The sequence below is a fragment of the Tripterygium wilfordii genome, chromosome 14, assembly GCF_013401445.1.
Source record: "Tripterygium wilfordii isolate XIE 37 chromosome 14, ASM1340144v1, whole genome shotgun sequence".
Lineage (NCBI taxonomy): Eukaryota > Viridiplantae > Streptophyta > Magnoliopsida > Celastrales > Celastraceae > Tripterygium > Tripterygium wilfordii.
The window spans coordinates 1,319,651-1,335,060 of record NC_052245.1 but is presented as its reverse complement, the minus strand read 5'-3'; the positions used below and the strand labels follow the sequence as shown (position 1 = coordinate 1,335,060).

Below are 15,410 nucleotides of genomic sequence, written 5' to 3'. Positions count from 1 at the left end.
GCTTTCCAGTCATTCCGGCACGTTTAATTTAAAAGGTCAATAATCGACAAATACAGATAGACAAGCAAACAATTCAGACTTCAGAGAGAGCAGTTGCACGGAAAGCAACCGTCTCTAAACGACACCGTTCTAAGATTACTTCATCCAGGATTTGTCGTATTCACCTTCTAATTTAAGCGAGCATCTTCCTTGGCAAAATATCAAAGTCGTCTACATTCACTGTTACAGATATTAATCCATCGGCGACGAGAAAAAGGAGGGCTCAAGTCTCGTTTAGCGAGTTGTCACCGACTCGTCGCCTCTCTAACTCACCCGTGTTCAACAAGGCGAGTCAGCCGAGTCAGAGTGGCTTGTGTTTTACGTCCTGAGATGCTATGAGATTTGAAACAAATGATGTCGTTCTAGCTCTATTGTTGTCAACTTGTCATCGAGTTTTTGCGGAAGCATAGGCGAATAGTGAAAATGGATCGGGCGACGATTACTGGCGGGCCTGGTATGGACATGCCGATTATGCACGACAGCGACCGGTATGACTTAGTTCGCGATATCGGCGCGGGAAATTTCGGTGTAGCGAGGCTCATGAGAGACAAGGTTACCAAGGAGCTTGTTGCTGTAAAGTATATCGAGAGAGGCGATAAGGTCAGTTTAAAAAAAATTAAATTACTGCTCTTATGTGGTCTATTTATAGAAATGATTAATTGGCTTTTTTTAGTATGTTGATGGTTCTCTTATTGCTGTAGTTTACCGAATTTGGGATCGTTTCTTGCATTAATGGCATGGCTGTTTTGTGTGAAATTAAATTCGTATTTTTAGGTATAAATGTTGATTGAATACTGATTAGTGTATAGTCTTGCAGATGTCTTGTTTGCTAGGAAGATGCTTGCTAATTATGTTGTTTATTATCTGTATTTTAATTTTTTAGAGTGTTATGTATTTTTAGGTATAAATGTTGTTTGAATACTCATTAATGTATAGTTTTGCAAATGTCTTGTTTGCTGGGAACTTTTTCTTACACTACAGATTACAGAATTCACCAATTAAATGTCTTCAGTAAATGCAGCTTGATTATCAGTTTTGGAGTTCAAGAATTCCCTGTTTACTTGGTTGCCGAGAAAATTACAGAAACACGACTTCAGCGTCCCTCGTCCCTAAATGCCCAAGGGATAGAAAAAGACAATTGTTCATAAGTTTACGGCAATAAGTATATGCTTATTTGTCTTCTGAGGCTCTTGGTTTACTTCTGCTCATGGATAGCATAGATGAATGTTTAAGGTGTAATGTTAATCTGAGATTCTGCATAGGAATTGTGTGGCGAATTTTCTTTGTAACTTACAAGAATCAGATTTCTTTTTTATAGGTCTTATATACAAAACTTACAAGTTACAAGAATCAGATATACCCTTTGTATTTGGAACTCTCTGGCATTTGTGTAAGTAGGTTAAGAATGAGAACAGTAGGAGTTTGAGGCACTTCTAATCTCCTTGTTTCTGTCCCAAACGTTGCAGATAGATGAAAATGTTCGAAGAGAAATCATTAATCACAGGTCTTTAAGGCACCCAAATATAGTTAGATTTAAAGAGGTTCGATGATTGTTAACCTTTTCTGAGATTCTATCTCATTTGAAGGGAAGAACCCATCCCTAATTCGCTGCTATTCTAATTTAGTTCAACCCTCCTACTCTAGGTCATTTTAACACCTACCCACTTGGCCATAGTCATGGAATATGCATCTGGGGGAGAGCTTTTTGAGCGAATATGCAATGCTGTGCGCTTCAGTGAGGATGAGGTATGTATTTAAGCATCTTGAGTTCCTTTTTTCTCCTGGGCATGTAATTTTCTGGTATCTTGACCATAATGTGTGTTACAGGCTCGTTTTTTCTTTCAACAACTTATATCTGGAGTCAGCTATTGCCATGCAATGGTAATTGACACTTTTAGTCATCAGAAATTTCCTTCTTGTGGCTATCGCAATATAGTTATTTTCCATTCAAAAAAGAAAATTTCTTATAGTATCTGGTTTATTTATTGATTTATTTTTGATATTGTCTTTCTTGTTGAAGCAAGTATGTCACCGGGATTTAAAGCTGGAAAACACGTTGTTGGATGGAAGTGTAGCTCCTCGGTTGAAGATTTGTGATTTTGGGTACTCCAAGGTACTGTTATCTTTCTTTACCTTTCTCAATGTCAGGTTACTAGGTTAGTGACTTTCTTTACCTTTCTCAATGTCAGATTACTAGGTTAGTGATTTTATTATTGTTGAAGATAGGCTTCTGTCACACCCTTTCCCTCTTTTGGGTCAAGAGTCAGCAATCTGTTGGTTGAGTATGTTAGAAGCAATAAAATTCTGGTGTGAATCGTTTAATTTCAGGATTATAGCATACAGGTGATGCTTCTATTTCAGATTTATGACTCTACTTTCCTTATCTGGGACATTGTATAATATGTTGTCATGTAGAAGAGAATGAGTATCTTTGATATAGTTTATGAAATATGCAAGAGAAATTGAAGTTCTTAACTTTCTTTTATCTTTTATGTGGAGTGAGACTATTGAAAAATGAGCATACAGGTCTAGCAGAGAACTAATGGTAAGAGGTCTACAGAGTTATTGTGACAGCCATTCTTGCGTAACTCCTTTACTGGACATGTTTTTAATTCTGTTTCTGTCTTCTGCATATGCAAGGTCTAGGTGGTTTCTGTTGTTTTCTTGTCTCAGTTATGGTATAACCTTTAACAGGCAGTTACTTTCTTGTACTTTTGGTCTTCCAAAAAAAATTGATTGGATTTAATTTTATCATTGCACTTTTACTCATCCACTATCTAAACATTTGCTATTATCACTATTTGCTTTCTGATTATGGATGTTTTCTTAGTCTTCATTGCTTCATTCGCAACCAAAATCTACTGTGGGAACTCCTGCATACATTGCTCCAGAAGTATTATTGAGACAGGAGTATGATGGCAAGGTAATGATAGATGACTTGTACATGGTAGTTGAATTTGAAGTCTAATCACTTTATTCAGTTTCCCTTCATGCATATTTGAATGCTTTATATCATTTTAAATTAGCCTTGTTGCGTGTTATGCTTTTGATTGGTTGAAGTGAGGATGAGAGTTTGTAGGTCTTATGCATACTGTCTCTCTGTGTCTTCTTAGGCGAAGCTTCTTGAAATGTGGCGAGACAAAAGGACTGTATCTGGTCATTTCTTTCCTGCTCTCTAAAGGGTTTAAGTTATGTTATATTCTAGCATGTGTTGTTTTTTGCCAAGTAGTGCACATTAAAGCATTCCAAGTGGATTATAGTCCTCTGAGATGTGGAAAAGAAAATAGAAAAAGACATGCATTGTTACACAGTGATTGACATTGTAGATCCGCTTGGGTTCTCTTAAACCTTTCTCGTACGTTCGGAGTGTTTGAAGGCATATATGCATTTAAGTCTGTGAAAATTTCTGTTTAGATGCGATCCAATCAGGACCCTTTCTTGCTCTTATTGGGAAGGATGTTTTATCTGTGTGACCTTTGATAGTCATGCGAGCCATTAAAGTCTACATTTGTGTGAGGAATAACTTGTCATGGTTTTATGTTTATCACCTCTTCATGATAGACATTCTCATGGCCAAAAACTGAATTCTGGCGAGGTCTCTTATGGGTCAATTTCCCTCCACAAATTCATTTTGAGTAAGTTGAAAGTTGTTAGCAGCCAAATTTTTATGTTCTAATTTTTTTCTTCTACCCCTCTTCTGGAGGGGATGCCAAGCACTTTTTTAAGGATGAAAGAAGTGAAAGGAAAAGAATAGAAAAGGAAAACAAGCCTTGAGTATCAAGTAAGGCCGTGTACATGTCCCACCACCTCTACAGGAACCTTTGTGCACTTATTATTGATTCTTTTTCATTTCTTAACCTAAGCAATGGTGTTGGGCCATGGTCGTAGGGATTATATATTTTCACCTACTTGATTTGTGTCTCTATTGTTGTGTATCTATAACTTTGTTTGGATTTTTTATTTACCTGCCTAGTCTTTTTTTTAAAAAAAATTTATTATTAGTAAACCTGAGAAGGGAGTTGATCTTTGCCGCGTTTCTTGTCTTAGTTTAATAACTTCAATTATATTTTGGTTTTGAAGCGCACCACTAGTTGTGATCAAGATTCTCACCACCCTGCCTAAGGGTGGGGTTTCCAATCCCCATCCTTGTTGTACAATAAAAAAATGTATATTAATGCTATATCACTATTGAAAGGATATGCGACATGTCATTTTAACCATAGATATTTCCATGCGACTTATGTCATACCTTCAATATTTTTACTTCCAGATTGCAGATGTGTGGTCATGTGGAGTGACCTTATATGTGATGCTTGTGGGATCATATCCTTTCGAGGATCCTGATGAACCGAAGGACTTCCGGAAGACAATACAAGTATACAAATGATCTCTACTGTCGATTTCCATTTATGTACTTAAAATGCTCTAAATCAAACATTCTTTTGCTCTTTCTATGCCAGAGAATTCTCAGCGTCCAGTATTCCATTCCAGAATGTGTTCAAATATCTGAGGAGTGTCGCCAACTGATTTCAAGGATTTTTGTTGCTGATCCTGCTGCTGTGAGTAAAATCTCAAGCTAGCTTGAGATTTGTGATTTTTCTAAATTAACATCTCTTACTCTCTCACTCTCATTTTCCCACTCACTCTCACTCATCTGCTCATCTGCTAGTATGATTATTTTTTTTAAGCCTTCTGTGTTGAATATTTGAATGAAACAGAGAATTACCATGCCTGAAATCAAGAACCATGTGTGGTTTCTGAGGAATCTTCCGGCAGACTTAATGGATGAATATATGATGGGTAACCACTTTCAAGAGCCTGATCAACCCATGCAGAGCATTGATTTAATCATGCAGATTGTTGCAGAGGCTACCATACCGGCAGCTGGAACCCATGCTCTTGACCATTATCTTGACATGGATGATGACATGGACGACTTTGATTCTGAATCTGAGCTGGATGTGGACAGCAGCGGGGAGATAGTATATGCATTGTGATGCAACATAAGTTGTCTGCAAGACAGTGTTAGTATCTTGGGGATATGAATCTTTGTAGATCACAGGACGTGTGTGGAATATCGGGCAGATTACATCATTGCATCATTCACAACCTCACAAAGAGCAGTATGCCAGTATATGCTCCTTGAATATGTGGTGTTCACAGTTTGCAGGATTTATTCCCTAGCACAGAGGGATTTGTTTAATGATTAATGTGGGCAGGTGGTAGAAACTTGGGTGTAATGCATATTCCCTTGAACCTTATTTATGTATAATTTGTTGAATTAGTTGTGTCCTCTCACTCTCAGTGTTTATTGGTCTGGTTGGACAAGCATGTATGTATAATATATCAGACTTCAGGTTCTGTAAGTTTCTCCTGAAGATTTATGGAGGTTCTGCCTGAACTCCTTTTTTTTCTCAAGGTGACGAAGGGTCTTGAAATGTATCATACATTAAAAAAAAGAAGTTATGACAGCCACTATTTAGGATTTCAAATTGAAATGAATGCTATCAACTCTTAAGGTTTCATTCTAAGGTGATGGAGAGATCGTACCATTTGAATATTTTTTTTCATGGTTCTTTTCCTGGAAGGGCATCATGAGTGGAAATGAGCCTTCAAGAATTCTCCGTGTAAAATGCGGATCATTTTTTAAGAGTATTGATAAGTGAAGCTCACTGCTTGAGGAACTAATGGTATATGTTTTAGATCCGCGTTGGAGAATTCCTACATGAAAATTAATATTAGGTTCACAAAAAAAAAAATAGTTCCTAATTGATATGGGCTTAGAAGGGCCATCATGAGTGAAAATGGGCCTTCTTGCTGTTTGATTCTTCAATGAGGAACGCGGGAGCTCAGTTATACCTGAATACTCTTCTAAAACCAGACGGATGTGATACGTAGTACTCGCTATTAGCTCGTCTCTGTCTCCCTGCTTCATCAAGTTCTCCAAAATGAAATTCCTTAATTTCAGATTTATTCATTTTTTTGTTCTCCGAAACAATCCAACCAACAGAATAGCTTCATCTTCATACTCTGCTCAGGCTTACTTTCACAGACCTGTTATTGGGAAGTTTTTTTTCAAATCGAACGACAAAGATGATGATTTCATAAAACGTCTATGCAGAGAAAATAAGTTCAAAGAAGCCATAGACATCTTATGCGAGCAGAAACGCTTGAATGAAGCGATCCAAATGCTTGATCGCATCGGAAAACCCTCCGCTTTGGTCTACTCGACTCTTATACAGTTTTGCAGTCGTAACCGAGCTCTCGACGCGGGTAAAAGGGTGCATGAGCACTTCAAAGTATCCGGGTTCGTGCCTGGTGTAATTATATGTAATCGTCTCCTTAACATGTATGTAAAATGCGACGATTTAGTGGGTGCCCAGAAGTTGTTTGATGATATGGCGGAAAGGGACCTCTGTTCTTGGAATACTATGATTTCTGGATATGCAAAAGAAGGGTTGATTGAGAAAGCAAGAGATTTGTTCGAAGGAATGCCTGAAAGAGACAATTTTTCTTGGACAGCAATGATATCTGGTTTTGTTCGATGTGACCGGCCAAATGATGCCTTAGAACTATATAGAACTATGCAAAATTTTGAAAATTCTAAGTCAAATAAGTTTACATTGTCTAGTGCCCTTGCTGCAGCAGCTGCGATTTCACGCTTACGTATAGGAAAGGAGATTCATGGTCATATAACACGCATGGGCTTGGATTCCGATGAGGTAGTTTGGAGTGCCTTATCGGATATGTATGGAAAATGTGGCAGTATAGAGGAAGCAAGATACATTTTTGACAAGATGGGGGAAAGGGACGTTGTTACATGGACAGCTATGATTGACAGATACTTTCAGGATGGGAGGAGGGAAGAGGGATTTGAACTGTTCTCAGATTTGTTGCGTTCTGGTATGAGGCCTAACGAGTTTACATTTTCTGGGGTATTAAATGCGTGCGCTGATATTGCTGCAGAAGAATTGGGGGGACAGGTTCATGGGTACATGACTAGAACTGGGTTTGATCTATTTTCATTTGCAGCTGCTTCCCTTGTCCATATGTATTCGAAGTGTGGGAACATAGAGACTGCAAAAAGGGTATTTCTAGGGATGCCTCAACCCGACTTGGTTTCCTGGACTTCCTTGATTGCAGGTTGCGCTCATCATGGGCAACCTGGTGAGGCTTTGCCGTTATTTGAGCTGCTACTCCATTCGGGTATTAAACCTGATCACATTACCTTTGTCGGGGTTCTTTCTGCTTGTACTCATGCTGGATTAGTTGATAAGGGGCTTCAATATTTTCACTCGATAAAGGAGAAACATGGGTTAGCACAGACGACAGATCATTATGCTTGTATAATTGATTTATTAGCCCGATCTGGCAGATTTGTTGAAGCTGAGGATATGATTAGCAGGATGCCACTGAAACCTGATAGATTTTTGTGGGCTTCCTTATTAGGTGGTTGTAGAATTCATGGAAATGTGGAACTTGCAAAACAAGCAGCAGATGCTTTATTTGAGATAGAACCCGAGAATCCAGCTACTTATGTTACAATGGCCAACATTTACGCCACTGCGGGTAGGTGGGATGAAGTAGCGAAAATTAGAAGAGTTATGGATGAGCGGGGAGTGGTAAAAAAACCAGGCGTGAGTTGGACTGAGATTAAGAGAGAGGTGCATGTATTCTTAGTGGGAGATACTTCCCACCCAAATTCCAAGGAAATACAGGAGTTTTTGGGAAAGCTTTCAAGAAGGATGAAGGAAGAGGGCTTTGTTCCTAACACCAATTTTGTGTTGCATGATGTGGAGGAGGAGCAAAAGGAGCAAAATCTTTCCTATCACAGTGAGAAGCTTGCTGTTGCTTTTGCAATCATTGCTACTCCTCCAGGGACACCAATCAAGGTTTTTAAGAATTTAAGGACTTGTGTAGACTGCCATACTGCTATCAAATATATCTCAAAGATTACTGATAGAAAAATAATGGTCAGGGATTCAAATAGGTTCCATTGTTTTGAGAATGGGAACTGTTCTTGTAGAGAATATTGGTGATGGAAAGCTAATAACATATCATATTTTTATTCAACACAGTTGAATCGAATTTCAAGTTTCATGCAATGGTGAGTTCTTTTTCTAGTTTTGGCAAGCAGTCACGCGTATCTGTATAATGCTATGTGAGCGTATCTGGGTTCTCTCTTAAACCATCTGTATTGTTCATTACACAATGTGATTATTATGTAGAATAGTGGCAAGTTAATTACAAGCAAACCGAGTAGTACGATCAAAAAGTCATGTTGTCATAATTGCACGAAAATTGGGCAAAAGACTCATTTCGACGTGGTTGTTAAGATTAGTCATTGGCCCCATCATAATTTTGTCAAATTCCATTGTTTAGAACCTCAAATGAGCCTTTTAGGGTTTTTCAACATTTTCACATTTATGTGTTTCATTTTCATTTAGGGTTAAGAAATTAATCAAAATTTGAGAGTGTTTCTCTATCGGATTTCAGAGTTGCATCAATTATATTACCTTTTCGATGCGTATATTTGTGTTCCCAATTCTAACAAAATACTCTTACAAGGGGATAAACAATAACGAAGTCGCCGCAAGAAACCTAATCCACCATGAAATTTTTTCCTACGTTTACTGATATGCAAATTTACAATCAGTATTATATTAATGTAACTCCCATCAGAGAATGGTAAATACTTACAGCACAAGAGATGAGAGGAGCAGCCATATTACATACAAGAAATGCTGCCTCATCATTATCTGAAAATAAATGTTGGAACTTAGAATCGAAGATTATGAAGCCAGTCTAGGTTCACATCCTCCTTGTGCACCTTTATCCGCAACTTTGCAAGGCGAAACATGAAAGCTTCCCACAAGAAGGATGTTTCTTCGTCGCAAGTTACAAGATCCAAATTTCCAAGACTGGAGATTGTCGATGGCAGCTTACAACTTGAGCACCCTATCATGTGTAGCTTTCTCAAATTATGCAGATCTCCAATCTGTGTTGGCAGTTCTTCGATGCCCAAGCAGTCTGATATGTCGAGAACACGTAACTTAGAAAGGCTTCCAATGGTGTCTGGCAACTCCAACAAATCAATACACGAACTAAGTCTTAACACTTCTAAGTTCACCAACTTTCCAATTTCATTTGGCAGTGCAGACAGCTTATGACAATTGGTGATACTGAGCTTCTTGAGGTGGACAAGATCACAGAGTCCAGCAGGAAATTCCACAAGATCATTACAATACTCAAAGTTGACCTCGACAAGATTTGGGAATGCATGTGACATCTGAAATGTACAGCACCTGAAGGCTTGACCAACATTACACATGACCAAGGATAGCTTTTGCAGATTATGCAGTTGTATAGGGGATAGGGAAGGGAGTGAAACCAGCTCCAGTCTGATTCTCTTTATATTGGAGAGGGAACCGAGAACAAAAAGATCGCTTATTTCAGATGCGGAAACACCATAATTTGTAATTATCAAAGCCTTCAGTTTGTCCATTTTTTGGATAAACTCTGGTAATTTGTAGTTCTGAGACCTAAAATTAAGAACTAGAGCCACAACTTCAGGTCCTTGTATGTCACACCAAGTTGACAAGAATGTTTCATCTGCAAATAATATCCCCGAAGTATGAGAATGGGCTCAAAATAAGAAATGGAGTACTAAAGAAAAGAAAACTAAAAAATAAGTGCATTTTTCATTATTTGGGATTTACAAAGAGAATGATGAACCACCTGTAGAGATAGACAGTAGGCGGGCATGGATGAGCTTCTGCTTTCGTTCTATCCACCAATCAGGAGTATTGTCTCCACCAATATCTAGAAATACTCTTTCCCTCCTTTCGATTGGTTCTAAGATACTTCGACAGATAGCAAGCTCTCTTAGAAGATCATGCTGCCTGACAAAGTAGTCCTTGTAGCAGCTGTCATCACCATCATCTTTCCTGATACAATGAGCATAAATGAATTGCCTAGAGAAGAAATTTTCTTCACATACCGTTTATAATCTGCTGCTCATCCTATCAGAACGAAAAGTTAACCAACATAATTGAGTACCCACTCAAACTAAGCATATAATCTTCTGCTCATCCTACCAGAATGAAAAGTTAACCAACATAATTGAGTACCCACTCAAACTAAGCATTTTCTAGAGAGTTAAACCTCGAAAAGAAGTTCAGGCCATCAGAGCGTCCAATTAGTTATAGTGGCACACATAATTTAATATTTAATGCAGTGACATGTGTTAGTAAAAACTACTAGTGATCAGATGCATAAATGCGAAAATAATTACACAAGAAATATATAGTCAAACAAACAGAAGTTACTATAGGTGCATACCTTGTGACGAAAAGATCTATCAGATTCCGGAATGAAAGATCGTAGAGGTTAGCAATTACATGAACACCAGGTAGATTGTACAATTCATACCACATATCAATTAGGGATGTGGCAGGAATCATTTGGTATTCGGAAAATGCACCCAGGTCCAAGTAACATGCCTTCCGCTTATTATCCAAAACATCCAAGCTACTTTGTAGACGATCAAGCAACTCACAGTTGGAATCAAAAATAGATCCACCTTCAGACCATTCCATCACCCTGCTTTGCCATATTGCTTCAGGCTGTCCACAAAGGGATCTTCCAACCACACTCAGGACCAGTGGGGATCCCTTGCAGCTTTTTACTATCTGCATATATCGCCAGCAAATAAAATCAATTGTTTTCTTGTGACATAGTTGGGGAAAATATTAACCAAGGATTAGGACCTCAATGTGCTATATATTCACATTAAGTGAACAACTAGAACAAAAGACTATTTTAAACCTACAAGTACAATATAACAATCTTTCAATAGAGATAATCACAACTTAAGTTGTCATTATTTTAAAATTTTCTCACTTTATCCTGGGATTGATGATAAGCAAAACCATCAACATGTAAAGGAAGGAAAACACTACTTTGTTCACTAATGTGTGATATCAAGTATGTCTTTGCTCACGTAAATAATGCATGCTTAACTAAAGAAAGGACTGATCTGTAACCACAAAACTGCAAAGGCACCTTATTTACAAGATCTTCATCGGGTATGGGAGAGCTTCCATCTGTCAAGCATGCTGAATGACGGAAAAGAGTCATGGCGCATTCATCATTTAACTTTTCCAACTTATATGTAGATCCAAATCTTGGAAACACAAATCTTGATGTCACTAGAATCTTGTAATCTGTTATGTGTAACTTCAACTTATCAATAATATACTCTGATCCAGACCAAACATCATCCAAGACCAACAATATAGGGTACGGCCCAGTTTTGTTCAGTAATTTTTCCAAGGCGTTAACTGCATCTTCTTCACATTGAAACTCGGGCACTTGGGATCCCTTATGCTGGAATATTTTCTGTATGATGGCCTTCAAGCTGGCTGATTTAGAGACGTTGACAAAGAAGATGTTCTCCTGGAATTTGCCTGTACAGAGTTCACATTTCAAGTAAGAAAGCTGCCAATGGAAGTTTATCAAAAAGTATGTCATTTTACCCAACAAAGAAGGGATGCAGTCGGAACTGGTGAAGTCATCGATATAGAATTCAAAATCCTCAATCAGGAGCACACACGATGATATAAATGAAGCAATCAGAAGAAATCTAAGTGCACAGCTAACAAAAACTAGAATCAAGTCATTTCTACCAAAACGGAATTTGTAATAGATGAAATATGCCAGACAAATAGGACCAAGAAAAGGCTTTAATATCTGAAATTCTTCCAGAAATCCCTGCTTTCTTCATTTTAATTTTTTTAGTACTTTTCAGGAAACAACTCAAAGGATGAATAGCCCTAAGATTAACACACTTAAATAAATCAAAATGCAGTCAGAGAGTAACTTCAACTGATTTACATATCGAATCAGAATAATACAAAGAAAGAAGAAAATCACGTATATCTAACTAGAATTGTACCTTTAACGTCTTCATCATAACACAGCATTTTAGCCAATGTAGTCTTTCCAGATCCTCCAGGAGCAGACACTACAATCACTTGTTCCCCATCCTTGAAAAGCTGCCACTTTAATTCCTCCAATGGCACATCCAATCCTATTGTAGACTCAGTTTGCTTAGTGGGGTTGCACATACCCATGAACCCAGCCTGACTACAGAACCCACCATTGCTTTCTTTCGAGCTCAATCTCCTCAAATCCATACGAAGATCTTTCACCTCCAACAGTGTCTCCTTTTGATCCCTTGTTTGTTGGAATTGCATAGCCATCTGACAGAAACTGACCAATGCCTCTTCTAGCTCACGAAGCTTGTCAGCGTAACGTGACTTCTTATACAAATTCCACCGTTTGATTTTCGCACACTTGAGAACAAGTTCCTCGCCTTCCTTTATTATCGTCATTAACTGCTCCACTTCCTCCTTCCGACGGTCTAAAACCTTGTTAAACCCATCGATTTCTTTTGCGATTGAAGTAATCGAGGTCAGAGTCGCCTTCATACGCTCCAAGTTCGAGCTGTACATCATGGGTTTTTGTACAATGTTCGAAACGGTTCTGAATAGCTGATCAAACACCAGTCCTGTCGCAGCATCCACCATAAGTGAAGTTGCCATCAACTTTTCCTCAAGCCCAGAACCCAAAACCCAGAACAGCAATTGCAGTCTGGATTTCGCAGAATACCTAAGAAAGAAGCCACAAATATCTCAGGAACCCAATTCCCACATTAACAATTTGCAATCAGGAATTTGGAGGAAAACTAAAGAGAAGCCATAGACTTTCCGGGTTTCTTTATTCGGCTGTGCCTTTCAGAGATTCTCTTTTGGAATAACGTGAATGAAGTGCGTATCATATGCTTTTCTAATTTATAGTAGAAAGTAAGAAATGAACAAATGTGGAAGGGAAAGACAAGCCAGGTCGAGCTAAATCAACAAGCTCCTCTTGCCAGATCATTGACTTTGAAACAAAACACCCCGTCAATGGTTTACTGCTTATACGTATTACCTTCCATTCATATGTAAGATCTTCGGCACATACATAATTTCATATAATAAATTAATAATTAAATAATGCATTGTGTTTGCTTGTTATTTTCTATTGCAGGAGAATGTGACGAGAAAGACTCGAACTTGAAACTTCCATAAGATAACATTCATCATTTAAGTTATTTGTGATTCTCGTTTTACTTGTTATTTTCAATAAACAAAGCAAGTGAAAATTTTATTTTAAAAAATTAATTTTTTTCAACTTTCACATGTGGGATTAGATGGGTTTATTAAATTTATGAACATAAATTCCATTAACTAAAGATTACTTAACAAAAATACATGAAAACTTTTTGTTTATACATTATATAGAGAGGGGATCAATCCTAAACCTAATGTGTATGTGTGAGAATGCATTATCAACTAATTTGAAGGTCATTCCCAAAAAAAAATGTCAAACTTTATGTTTTTCTAAGTTGTTATAATATATTTTATGTAGCCCAAAAGAAAATAGTGGGCGTGCACTATGAAATTGAAAATTGTGATGTGTTAATTTCAATGTCGGTTGAGTTTGTTTCAAGCCGCAAGTAAACGCTTTGTACAACGACCATCAAAATTGAGAGAAGTAGAATATAACGAACTATTCAATAAAGTTGAATGAAAGGAACATAACTTAATCGAATATTCCAGAAAGGGCCAAAATAGAATTTTTCCCGGAAAATTCAGTGGTTTGCTTCACGACTCAAAGTCTCAAAATATATATTTTCCCGGAAAATTCTTGGATGCTTCCTTATTTTCTTTGGCTTTTGATTCGGTCACTAAGCAATCCTAAGCAACCTTTTTCTCACTGTTGTTTTGACTGTTGAACATCAGGCCCAAAACTCCGGGCCAGTCCGGGTATGGCATTACTATTGGGCTTTTCACCTAGCCGTAGCCAGGAGGCCATAATAAGGGAAACTTTAGTCACACCACAGTTTTTATTGAATACACCCCGACTTACGTTGACTTCGTGTTGACCAGAGATATTTTGAGTTTGAGGCTTTAAACATCCCACTTCCTTTGAAGTTTTAGAAGTCTGAACAGGGGAGTTCTCTGTCAAAGTTGAAGATCTGATGCGAGAGCTACGACGTCGTCGATCCAAGATCTAATGGGAATTTACTACTACCATAATCACCACTGAGCCCTCAGTTGCAGAGATTCCTCTTGGCGAAGCTCCACCACTGCAACAACAACAACAACAACTACCCTCACCTGAGGTGCAAGAACCCAATGCTACTGCTCCGCGATTGCGATTGACGCTCCGTCTTCTTCACTGACCGAAGTCTTGGGGATCCGTTGGGGGTCCATGAGCTTGAAGGGAGCACGAGATGAGATGGAGGACGACGTAGTCATCCTATCCGACGGACTCGAGGGGTTCTCGTTTGTCGCTGTCTTCGACGGCCACGCGGGGTTAGCTTCAGTCAAGTTCGTCAGGTTCAAATTGATGAAACTTCTTTCGATTTTGAACTTTTTTCTTTGAAATTTTCCTGTCAATATTCTCCTTTGAATTAGATCATCGCTCGTTACCTATGTCAATCAAAGGAATGGTTGACAGGCGATGGAGAAAGAAGTGTTTTTTAACACCAACATAATCAAAGTTCGATTCTTGCAGAGGTTTAGCAGATTTGTGAAATTTCAGCTGTTCTTCTCCTGTTTTTGTTCACTGTTTTGGGCATGGGGTGTATTTCTAAATTGTCTAATATTTTCTGCACTTTGGGTGCTATTAGAAAATTTGTAAAAAATTTGGGTTGCTATTAAACTGAGGTGGTTTTAGTAAAAACCGGGGTATGACTAAGGCTCCCCCATAATAACTGTCAGGCCATGTTAAACAAGATAAGGCCCAGGGAGCCCATAAAGCTGTCGAGGAAGCCCAATTATACGGTTGTAGTTTCTCCCGGAAGGCCCAATTAAGCTCGTCGTTCGCTGAATCGCTGACGGTAGTTCATGTTGATGAATGGCTATGTCCATTGTCCTGTTGGGTTCGTTGTGTTGCTTGTAATTGCGTTAGTTTGGAGCATCTGAGTGGTGTTAGTGTTAATGATTTTTAATATCAGAAAATGGGATGGTCATCAGGCGAGATTCTTGTTATGCGCAAAAGTGCTTGACAAAATGCCGCCATGCCCTGCATCACTAGTACCATGAGGAATCCAAAAACAAGTATGGAAAAATGATATTTGGCATAATTAATTGCAGAATTCTTCTCTGTGAACCCATTATTCATTACGAGAATACAATCGTACAATATGAATAACAACATGATCGACAGTAAAAACATTTCTCTGAGGACCTTGAAGAGTAATGAAAGGAAAAGGTAATGGAATCATTGTGATCCCACAGGGGTTGGACTACGGAAGCAAC

The 15,410-nt window shown here is 38.3% G+C and overlaps 3 protein-coding genes across 4 annotated transcripts; 2 read left to right on the top strand and 1 right to left on the bottom strand.

Moving 5' to 3' along the window:
* Window positions 1-188: 188 nt before the first annotated feature.
* LOC120014797 (serine/threonine-protein kinase SRK2I) lies at window positions 189-5,531 on the top strand. Of its 2 annotated transcripts, XM_038866864.1 has the most exons (9): window positions 191-639; window positions 1,506-1,580; window positions 1,684-1,785; window positions 1,867-1,920; window positions 2,060-2,152; window positions 2,870-2,962; window positions 4,310-4,414; window positions 4,500-4,598; window positions 4,758-5,531. In XM_038866864.1, exons 1-9 carry the CDS (start codon window positions 463-465, stop codon window positions 5,034-5,036), a joined length of 1,077 nt encoding a protein of 358 aa, XP_038722792.1. In that variant the 5' UTR covers window positions 191-462; the 3' UTR covers window positions 5,037-5,531. The 2 variants fall into 2 exon arrangements, with proteins under 2 accessions (XP_038722793.1, XP_038722792.1); XM_038866865.1 differs by lacking the exon at window positions 1,506-1,580 and having other exon boundaries at window positions 189-639.
* A 211-nt stretch (window positions 5,532-5,742) lies between these two features.
* Window positions 5,743-8,308, top strand: LOC120014748 (pentatricopeptide repeat-containing protein At4g37170). Its single transcript, XM_038866789.1, has one exon. The coding sequence runs from the start codon at window positions 5,988-5,990 to the stop codon at window positions 8,076-8,078; it is 2,091 nt and encodes a 696-aa protein (XP_038722717.1). The 5' UTR covers window positions 5,743-5,987; the 3' UTR covers window positions 8,079-8,308.
* Window positions 8,309-8,629: 321 nt separating this feature from the next.
* LOC120015596 (probable disease resistance protein At5g66900) lies at window positions 8,630-13,004 on the bottom strand. The gene is made up of 5 exons (XM_038868083.1): window positions 11,996-13,004; window positions 11,104-11,507; window positions 10,381-10,730; window positions 9,778-9,986; window positions 8,630-9,651 (listed from the first exon to the last, which is right to left on the bottom strand). Exons 1-5 carry the CDS (start codon window positions 12,642-12,644, stop codon window positions 8,819-8,821), a joined length of 2,445 nt encoding a protein of 814 aa, XP_038724011.1. The 5' UTR covers window positions 12,645-13,004; the 3' UTR covers window positions 8,630-8,818.
* Between the last annotated feature and the right edge of the window lie 2,406 nt (window positions 13,005-15,410).

Excerpts from the sequence above, each read along its gene's own strand:
- LOC120014797 (XM_038866864.1), top strand. The coding sequence starts at position 463 with ATGGATCGGGCGACGATTACTGGCGGGCCTGGTATGGACATGCCGATT. Across the intron at positions 1,786-1,866 it reads TGCGCTTCAGTGAGGATGAG|GCTCGTTTTTTCTTTCAACA; the intron begins GTATGTATTTAA and ends TGTGTGTTACAG. Across the intron at positions 4,599-4,757 it reads TTGTTGCTGATCCTGCTGCT|AGAATTACCATGCCTGAAAT; the intron begins GTGAGTAAAATC and ends TGAATGAAACAG.
- LOC120014748 (XM_038866789.1), top strand. The coding sequence starts at position 5,988 with ATGAAATTCCTTAATTTCAGATTTATTCATTTTTTTGTTCTCCGAAAC.
- LOC120015596 (XM_038868083.1), bottom strand. The coding sequence starts at position 12,644 with ATGGCAACTTCACTTATGGTGGATGCTGCGACAGGACTGGTGTTTGAT. Across the intron at positions 9,987-10,380 it reads ATAGATCTTTTCGTCACAAG|GAAAGATGATGGTGATGACA; the intron begins GTATGCACCTAT and ends TCATTGTATCAG. Across the intron at positions 9,652-9,777 it reads CCTACTGTCTATCTCTACAG|ATGAAACATTCTTGTCAACT; the intron begins GTGGTTCATCAT and ends TATTATTTGCAG.